Source organism: Mus pahari, chromosome 8 (assembly GCF_900095145.1).
Source record: "Mus pahari chromosome 8, PAHARI_EIJ_v1.1, whole genome shotgun sequence".
In the NCBI taxonomy this organism is placed as follows: domain Eukaryota; kingdom Metazoa; phylum Chordata; class Mammalia; order Rodentia; family Muridae; genus Mus; species Mus pahari.
This window is the reverse complement of record NC_034597.1, coordinates 60,834,374-60,844,149: the sequence shown is the minus strand read 5'-3', so window position 1 is coordinate 60,844,149 and position 9,776 is coordinate 60,834,374. Positions and strand designations below refer to the sequence as shown.

General features: G+C 51.6%; 1 protein-coding gene across 1 annotated transcript in view; it reads right to left on the bottom strand.

The window, feature by feature from the left end:
• Positions 1–1,250: 1,250 nt before the first annotated feature.
• Pebp4 (phosphatidylethanolamine binding protein 4) overlaps positions 1,251–9,776 on the bottom strand; it is a 217,710-nt gene continuing 209,184 nt past the window's right edge. The window contains exon 7 of the mRNA XM_021204006.1: positions 1,251–1,561. Within this exon, the coding sequence (XP_021059665.1) occupies positions 1,416–1,561 (146 nt within the window). The 3' untranslated portion in view covers positions 1,251–1,415. The remainder of the gene's footprint in view (positions 1,562–9,776) is intronic.

Below are 9,776 nucleotides of genomic sequence, written 5' to 3'. Positions count from 1 at the left end.
CAGAGGAAACCCTCAACCACTGCTGTTTTCAGGAACATTCAACATGTTGTTTAAGGAAGAGTACGTGTCTCCCCACTCCCCACTTTCTCTTTCATTTTTTGAGACAGTTTTTTTTTTTAATTGTTATTACTATTATTTTTTTCCCCCGTGTAGCTCTGGCTGTCCTGGAACTCACTCTACGACAGACTGGCCTTGAACTCAGAGATCTGCCTGCCTCTGCCTCCTAAGTGCTGGGATTAAAGGTGTACACCTGAACTCACATGATTTGCACTCACTGATAAGTGGATATTAGCCCAGAAACTTAGAATACCCAAGATACAATTTGTAAAACACATGAAACTTAAGAAAAACGAAGACCAAAATGTGGATACTTTGCCCCTTCTTAGAATTGGGAACAAAACACCCATGGAAGGAGTTAAAGTTTGGAGCTGAGATGAAAGGATGGACCATCCAGAAACTTCCCCACCCAGGGGTCCATCCCATAACCAGCCACCAAACGCAGACACTATTGCATACACCAGCAAAACTTTGCTGAAAGGACCCTGATATAGCTGTCTCTTGTGAGGCTATGCCAGTGCCTGGCAAACACAGAAGTGGATGCTCACAGTCAGCTATTGGATGGAACACAGGGCCCCCAAAAGAGGAGCTAGAGAAAGTACCCAAGATGCTGAAGGGGTCTGCAACCCTATAGGTGGAACAACAATATGAACTAACCAGTACCCCCTGAGCTCGTGTCTCTAGCTGCATATGTAGCAGAAGATGGCCTAGTCAGCCATCATTGGGAAGAGAGGCCCCTTGGTCTTGCAAACTTTATATGCCCCAATACAGGGGAACACCAGGGCCAAGAAGTGGGAGTGGGTGGGTAGGGGAGTGGGGGGGGAGGGTATAGGGGACTTTGGGGGCTAGCATTTAAAATGTAAATAAAGTAAATACCTAATAAAAAATTGGAAAAAAAAAAGGTGCACACCTGGCTAAGACAGAGTTTCTTATTGGCCCAGTTGTTAAAGTAACCTTGACCACTGGCCAGTGAGCTTTGGAGGTCTGCTTGCTTCTGATTCTCATCTTCCCGTAACTGGGCTTTTCACATGGGTCCTGGATGTCCTAACTCAGATCCTAATGCTTGCACAGCAAGCTCTTTACTGACTGAGCGGTCTCCTCAGCACTTCCCTTGCAGTGTTTCAAAGTAAATATAAAGGTTAGAAAGCACCTTGCTAAGCCCTGGGGGCTATTTTTGTTGTTGTTGTTATCGTTTGTTTGTTTTTTGTTTTTTGTTGTTCTTTTTTTTATTTATCTGTATTTATTTATTTATGTTATTTGGAAGATGCCAAAAGGTGGCTCCATCCCCAGACCACCTGTTGTGAATTACATGACAGGAGCGCACAGCTGGAAGGTAAAAGTTTCAGCTCAGTGGACAGTTATTTTTGATTGAATTGCTCTTGATCATCGTTAATTCTACCAAAGTCTGATGACAATTCCTCGTCAAACTGAGTCATGAACTGGGTGCTTGTGTCGGGATCTTTCAGCCCGAATTGCTGCAGGAATTTGTCCAGATTCCAACCACCTAGAAATCAGACAGACCACAGAGGAACAGTAAGAGGTAGCCATGGACCTGAGATGGCCTGACAGGGAGACGTCATCCCTGAGTGGGTAGAGTTGCCCCTTGATCATCTGGCTAGGTAGTATATACTGCATGGCGAATCTTCTGGGTCCTAGCTTTAGGAGGAGGGTCTGGATGCTTAGAGAGCCCTAACACACGGCCAAGTTAGGTGGCTGCTTGCTAGAGGATGATGGGACACAGCTCAGTGAGTTAAAGTCACCTTGGGCTTCTTTCCCCAGGATCTTTTAGTCAACATTCATTGTTGCCTTCTCACCCATGTAGCAAGCGTCATCAGGTGGGTGCGGACTCTGCCCATGCCCTCTTCTTGAGGATCTTCAGACTTCTGACTGATGGAGGCTTGGATACTTCCTCTCCTCACACCTGCTTAGCCTAGCTGTTTGGGCTAAGACTGGTGGGAACCTATTGTTCTTACAGTACCTGCCGCCACCCCCTGCCCCCTCGAGGGGCCCCCAAGCACCCGCATCCCCTAAAACCTGAGTTCTCCTTGAGAGAAGGGTTGCACTTAGATCCTCGATTGGGATCAAATTTGGGAGACATTTTTCCCCTGCCTGGTGCTGGAGCATCCTAGTCAGGGCCTAGGCCAGAGTGGTTTCTTCTCACAACCCAACAAGGCGAGCCTACTGTAATGAGAGTGACCATGTCTCGTGACAGGGAGTTAAGTGTATATAGTCCTAGGCACTGGAGAAAGTTGAAGGAAGTGGTTAGAGATACATTCCCATGATCCTTTCCGAAATCCTAAGCTTTGAGCACCCTGGGTAGAGGGTTGTCAGGAAAATTATTCAGGAAGAACTGGTAGGTCTGGATTTCAGATAACAAATAATTTGCTGTATACCTTTCCCACCCACGTCATGGAGTAAGTATACTTATACTAATTCTTTTCTTTTCCCGTTTATTTGAATAACTGTAATTCGTATGTGCCCTTCCGTGATTTGTTCTTTGAGGGGTGGCTAACTCTAGCAATCTTCCTTGGGTGGGAGAGCACTGGGGGAAGGCCTTGTCCAGAGCACAGAGAAGCAGTGGCCAATGTGCTGTGGCTTGTGGAGAGCAGGCATCACTGGGATCCAGATGGAAGAATGCCAACATGAGGCTGGCAGCCTGGAAGTCTCAGCAGAGCCTCACCTTAGAGTCACAGACCGCTGGCGCGCCCCCCAACCCCCCAGCTACAGCCGAGACTGCTTCTATAATGAGGATGAGATGGAGTCCACCCACCCACATTTCTTTTTCAACTTACCTCCCCTCCCCACTGCATAAGGCTCATGTTTCAATGATCTTCACAAGTATAGGGCATTTTTTAAAATCCCAGCTTCCAAAAGCTGACTATACTGGGCAAGTCCACGGTGCAGCTTTGGGTCACTGTCCTTTTGTGGACACTGTGCCTAGTTAGTACCCCTGGGACCCAGGGGGCGAGGATGGCTGAAGAGAAGTGTTGGTAATCTGACCCTTGGAAAACATGTGCCTGCATGCCCTCACCGCCACCACCGTGTGTTCACACGTGTGTGTGTGTGTGTGTGTATGTGTGTGTGTGTGTGTATGTGTGGTGTGTGTGTTTGTGTGTGTGGTGTGTGTGTGTGTGTGTGTGTGTGTGGGGTGGGTGGGTGTGTGTGTGTGTGTATGTGTGTGTGTGTGTGTATGTGTGGTGTGTGTGTTTGTGTGTGTGTGTGTGTGCGCGCGCGCGCGCATGCCTGTGTGTTGTATACATGTGTTTGTGTGTACATGTACGTGCACACAGATGCATGTGTGTCCGAGACAGCATCTTGAGTGAAGCAGCATGTGGCAGGTATGAAGGGGCAAGGTGGCTTTCTCCTTTCCTCACTGAGTCTGACAGGAAGGAGCTTTGATGTCAGTGAGGGAATTGAAACCCATCACGAGATCAGAGCAAGTTGGTGGAAAGAAATCCCCTATGTCCCGAGAGAGAGAGGCCTCACTCCCCTCGCTCCCCTCACACAGGGCTGGCCGTCCCCATCTCCTATGTGTGAGCTCAGAGTGTCCTGAGGTGCTTGGGCTCCTCCTGGCTACATTTCTAAAATCCCCTTGCTTTTCTTTTCGCTTTTAGGCAACTTGGGCAACAGCTCCAAGAAGCCAGGTCCTGGGTTGGGCCAGTCTCCTGCTGCCTCTTCCTTTGGCTCAGCAGGGACTCCTTACACACCCCCACTTGTTTCCTGCCACAGAGGGCTGGAGGAACTGACCCAGAGCAAGCTCTAGAAGGAAGAGGGATGAGTCAGGCCCTCAGGGCCATGTGGGGAGAAATGGGGAGCTGTGGCTTCTGTGGTCGCTGCTAGGAGGAAAGCCCCTTCCTGTATGGCTCTTCTCTGTCTCTGCACTGCAGGAAGAGGGCGGGACCACTACCCTGGTAGCCATCAGGGTGGAAGGAGGTATTTATACTCTGGTGTTTAGACCCTGAACTGCCCCGAGGGAGCAACACAGAGGCTGGTGCTCCTGCAGCAGGGCCACGCAGATCACATGCAGTCTGGTCCTCACACAACCCAGGGACACTCCCTTCATCCCACAGGAGCAGCTGTGGCAGCCTTGCCATGAGGCTGCTGTTTCTAAGAGCTGATGGGGGAAGAGGCTGGCCAAAGTGCTGATGTTAATCTGGTTGTGGAAGGGGTTAAGGGGCCCATGGGGAACACTGCCTCAAAGCCTGGAGGACATTGAACCAGGACATTGAACTAATGTGTGCCTGACCCCACGTTAGGCACCAGGGATATGAAAGACGAAGGACCCCCTCCTCGACATCCAGGAGGGGGATTATCTCTCTTGAGCTTCACTCCCTGCGAATGCCATGTCTCGAAGGTTGGGAGTGGCCTTGGTGATAGATGTTGACGGTCACTTTTTCCATTCTGGGCCCTGAGTGCAATTTGGAAGTGGCAGTTGTGTGTGTGCGCGTGTCGCCTGCAGGCCTCAGACAGAGATGGACAGTTCCTCTTCTAGAATGTGTGCACTCTGAGCTTGAACAGACATCCGTGCCCGTGCCTTTTATGTAACCCTGGCAGGGCCTCCCCGGGCCTCTCTTAGGCACAAGTGGTGGTAGCCGCTTTATCTAGCTTCCTTCCGGACTTCAGTGAGCTTCCTTTATCACCCGACTTACACTGGAGGAAAAATCCACTCGTGTTGGTCAGGGGGAGAGCCTTGTCCAGTTGCACAGCTTTGTTGCTGGCTCTGACTGATGCTCACAGACTCTTCAGCCAAGCCCACTTCCAGATTTCCAGCCAGCATAGCTCGGCACTGCCTGGCCCTGCTCTGTTGAAAGCCAGTTCTTCATCAGACTTTCCTTTCGGTTCTTGGCTTGGGGATGTGGGATTGGGAGGCAAGTGCCATTCAGATAAGATGGGAGGTTCTTAGCTGTTGACCGTGGCCTCCTGCCCGAGGCAGTCCCTGCAGGGACCTGGCTCTTAGCTGCCTGAGCCTCTAGGATGGGACTTGTATCTAACCAAGGTATCCAGCCTCTTCCGTGGCCTTGGCCTTTTGGAAGAGCAGGGGATGGTGGCTCTGAAGAAAACAACACAAATTCAAGTCCATCCTAATAACCACCCCGTGGAGAGCCCAGCTCAGGTCTGTAATTTGTTTGGCTTGCCAGGGCTGGACGAGGTGATAGAAGCGCTGATGCCTCTCCACAGAGATTAATGATGTCCTGGCAGTGGTAGGCGGGAGGCCTGAGCCTTTTATTTTTTTTTTGTGCCATGAAATGACATCCAGAGACTTTCACTCAGGAGCTGAAAAGCCCTCGTTCCATCACATCCAATTACTTCTGGAGAGGATTTGCTGAGTGGCTGATCCTGCTGACTTGAGAGGCTTTGGGACAGAGGGCCACTGGGACCTGGGACTTTGGCCCAAATGGACAGGGAGGGAGACAGGCCCAGAGTGGTGAGGAGCTGTCTCTGCCCTCTGTAGAAAAGAACTCAGGAGGGGCGGAGAATGAGACGGGATTTCTAGTTGTTCAGCCTGGGGGCACTGGGGCCTCCTTCCATCTTGTAACTGAGAGCTCTGATGGAGAAGCTCCCCTGCCTGTTCCTGTATTTGGTAGAAGTAGTGGCTGGCTGGAACTTGGGAGTTATCTGTGGGTTCTCCATGATCTATGCGTCGACTTTTGCTTTGAATGGTCCGTGATTAGCCTGGCTGAGGCACTTTTCTCCAAGAGGCCTACCATCAGCCTACAGAGATTTCAGGGAGTTCCTGGACAGGATGCCTGACTGTGTGCTACCTAGGATCCTGCCTGACTGTGTGCTACCCAGTCCCAGCTGGGTGCCTGCCAGGAACCCAGTGGTGCCAAGTTCTGCCAGTTGGGTGGGGCCCCATGGAGGCGAAAGAGAGCTCTCTGCCACAGGAGCTTACAGTGGGATGTGATCAGGGGCTAGGCCCCCCTGGGGGGGATAGGTTGAGGGGGGAGAGATTCTGGGGCCAGGCCAGGCGAACCACTGTGGGAGGTCATGGGGGGTTGGGCCGAGCTGTTTTGCATCGGGCCCTGCGTGTGTTTGTGTCTGTCTGTGTGTCTGTGCTGGAGGGTGGTAGTTGGAGGGTGGGGCTGTACTTCAGACAAGACCTCCTTTCTTTTTGAGCCTCTTCCCTGTACAACATCCCCCCCCCCCTGTTTCTCTGAGCTTTAGCTTTTGCCCACAGGCCTCTGTGGTCCCTCCTAGCCTTGTTCCTGAATGTCACCACAGTTTTTGCTTTAGGGCTCTGTTGCTTTCAGGCTTGTGGCCCCACCATGGCCCTGTCCCACTCACCCAGAGAGCCCTGCAGGTGTTCAGATCCATAAGCAAGACTTAGAAACCATGGTATGGCAGGCCCAGGCCTGTTCCTCCTCTTTGACCCTGGAATCCTGAGGTCTGTGTGCTGGCGAGCGCTTCACAGCTGTCTAGCTTCAAACCCTCACCATCCTTCCCAACCCCCTTGCTACTTTCTTCCCATTTTTGCAACAAGTAAACTTTCCCACTGAAGGTCCCTGAGATGGTGACTGTCACAATGGCCCTATCCTGGACTTGGGGCCTTTGAGTGGTTTCTGGTGCAACTGGTGGCATGTCACCATCTGTCATCTCAAAGGACATAGATCATGGAGAACCCCGCAGATAGTCTACAAATGCCAGCCAGTCATTGCTATTACCAAATGACAGCCAAGTCCTTCCTCCTACTCTATTCTGTCCCCACACACAAGAGGAGCATGAGACTGGCTTGTGACAACTGGGGTCCAGTGACTTAGACGCAGCATAGCGCAGACTATAGCTGTCTAGAAACTTGAAGCTTAGTCAAAGATAAGGAGAGGATATTGCGTAAGATGGTCACCTTAAGACACAGTTGCTTCTTGCCTGTCCCTACACCAGAAACCTGAAGCCTGGTGGTCTACAGGAGAGAGAGGTGCTGGGTGTGCTGGGTCCAGCGTCAGGAGCCCTTTGCCAAGAGGTTGGTTTGCTGTCACCCGTGGGTCTCTGTTTCATCCTGGACTTCAGTTCTCCTCAGTCCTATGAGGGATGCCAGTCACTGTCCTGCCTCCTGGCATGGTGGGGGGCAAAGGAAGATACCATGGAGCCCAGGGCATCTGGCAGAGAGGGAGCCCTGCTGGCCTAGGGTTGGACAGGGACCATGAGGACGTAGGGGTTGTTATTTGAGGATGTAAGTACTCATAACGTGGCTGCCTCTTCAGGTGTTGAAGGATGTTGACTCGGTGTGTACGGGAACCTGGGGGTGTGAGAACGTGCGGATCGGTGTGTGAACGACTTGCAAATGTGTGTCTGTGGGTGTATCGAATATACACACACTTGGTGACTGACGGGCCTCAGTAGGCTGGGCGCAGTGACAGATACGCAAAGGAAGGACTTCTTCTCTCATGGTCTCATGATGGAGGCAGGGTGGGTGTGAAGGGAGCAGTATATACGAACACGGAAGAGACCCAGGCAGATGCCTGAGCACGGCAGAACATTAGGAGAGCTGCCATAGTGGTGGGGACACTAATGGGAGTACGTGGGGCAAGGCTGAGCTGAGGGGGGGACAGCCTGGATGACTTGGGAACAGTTCAGACTGGGGAAGGGGAACAGTTGGCCCTTCTAGATTGTCACACAGGGATGGGTGAATCAGTTGTTCTGGCAACGTGTGAGGCTCCTAGGTATGAATCTCTGTCTCTCTCTGTCTCTGTCTCTGTCTCTCTCTCTCTCTCTGTGGTGTGGGGGGAGGGCTGTTATGGGGTCAGCTATTTCCTCTAGAATATAGAAGTGGAAATGCTAAGATCAAGGCTGCTGCCAGGAAAAAGGTATAGAGAAACCATGGAGAATCACAGATTAGCGGAGGCTATGTCTCAGGCTTCGTGTGTGTGTGTGTGTGTGTGTGTGTGTGTGTGTGTGTGTGTGTGTGTGTAGCTAGGACAGGACCAGTCTATTGGGAAGCAGAGAGTAAAAGCCCAGTACATCCCAGACCAGAATCACCTCTGGCTCCAAGTCTGGACCAAGCATGGCCTTTGGGATGCTGTCTGGGAACTGTGTCCGGCCCTTGCCAGAGGTAGTGACTTCAGGGGTCCTAGGGATACTTCATTTATTTGGATACCTTCTCCAAAGTAATCTGTGTGTTCCACTTCTCAGGCTCCAGCAGGGTGACACACACATCTGAGGGAGCTGGCACTTCTCCTTTGTCCCGTCAGCACTGGGCACGGTGGGGGGGGGGAGGTGCAGAGTGCATTGGGCGATCATGATAAGAGAGGAAGGGGCTATGGCACGGGAGTGGCATCGTGGTACCACAAGACTTCCTAGCTAGACCAGGGTAGCTTGAGCCCATCTGGGTCCTCCCTGTGGAAACCCCCACTTAGAAATGTCTAGGGCTGGCCCCTTTGGGCAAACCTCGTCAGTGCTCATTCGAATGGCGGAACTCGGGAAGGAAGAGCGCAGGAAGTGGACTTGGGAGCGTGTCACTCCAGCAGGGCGTCCCAGTGTAGAATAACCCGTTCCATATGGATGAGACAGAAGTCAAGGTGCCAGGGTGTGAGGTGGCTTGCCCAAGGTCACACAATGATTGAGAGTGTGAAAGTCAAGATGTCCTTATTCTCTGAGTACATGTATTTATTCCGAGTCACGGGACTGAGCAGGATCCTGAGGAGGGTTTCATCCTCTTGGCTTTAAACAATGCCTCCTGACACTCATTATCAGCCATGGCAGGTTCAATGGCAATTCACCCTGTCACATACACACGAGTCCCAAAGAGGACAAGACCCTGAATAGGAGGTGCAATCCAACACAATTGGTTCTACATTATTATTATTTTTTAAATGGACTGTACCCTGTGTCACACTGGAGACCTTTAGAATACTTTAGTTTCAAAACTGCCTTGCAAACATTTCTTATAATTCTCTAGCTCATTGGCTCAGCCAGCTGTCTTTTTAGATGTCCCTTTGCCTAACTCCCAGAGCATCACCTTTCCTCTTCAGCCTCTGGAAGCTGTCCTTGCCTGTTCACCCTGTGGGGGGTGAGGGAAGGGGGGGGGGAGGATACAGCAACTGGTTCTAGCATACCTGCATCTCTCATGGCTCTAATCTGATGGACAGAAAACTAGATCACGGCAAGTCCTGGGGCTTGTGTTCGTTGGCAGGACCTATGCCCTGACCTGAGTGTTGGTTTGGCCTAGGGCTCCATGAGTTCCTGAGCACAGTGTGCCAAGCCCTCAACACTCTAAAGTTATGCAAGGACCAGGACAGTTTCTGCTTTTGCAATTGTCCTGCGTCCATCTCTGCTGGCCTCTCACCACCTCACACCAGCACACCTCTGGCGCCTTCTGCCACTCTCTCTGATTATTCAGATGGCTTGTCTCTAAGAAGCGCTTTCATGTGCTGCCTCGCCTCCAAGCAATCTCTACTGGCTCCATATGGTTTACCCTCTAGTGCCACATTTCTGGTGGGCCTTTGAGAGTGCCCACAAGCTTTCTTCTGCTTATTCCCTATTTTACCTCTACCCCCCCTCTCTCCCCCTGTCTCTCTTTCTTTCTTTCTCTTTTCCAGATAGGGTTTCTCTGTGCAGCCCTGGCTGTCCTGAAATTTGCCCTGTAGACCAGACTAGCCTCGAATTCACAGAAGTCTGCCTGCCTCTGCCTGTGCCTGTGCCTGTGCCTGTGCCTGTGCCTGTGCCTGTGCCTGTGCCTGTGCCTGTGCCTGTGCCTGTGCCTGTGCCTGTGCCTGTGCCTGTGC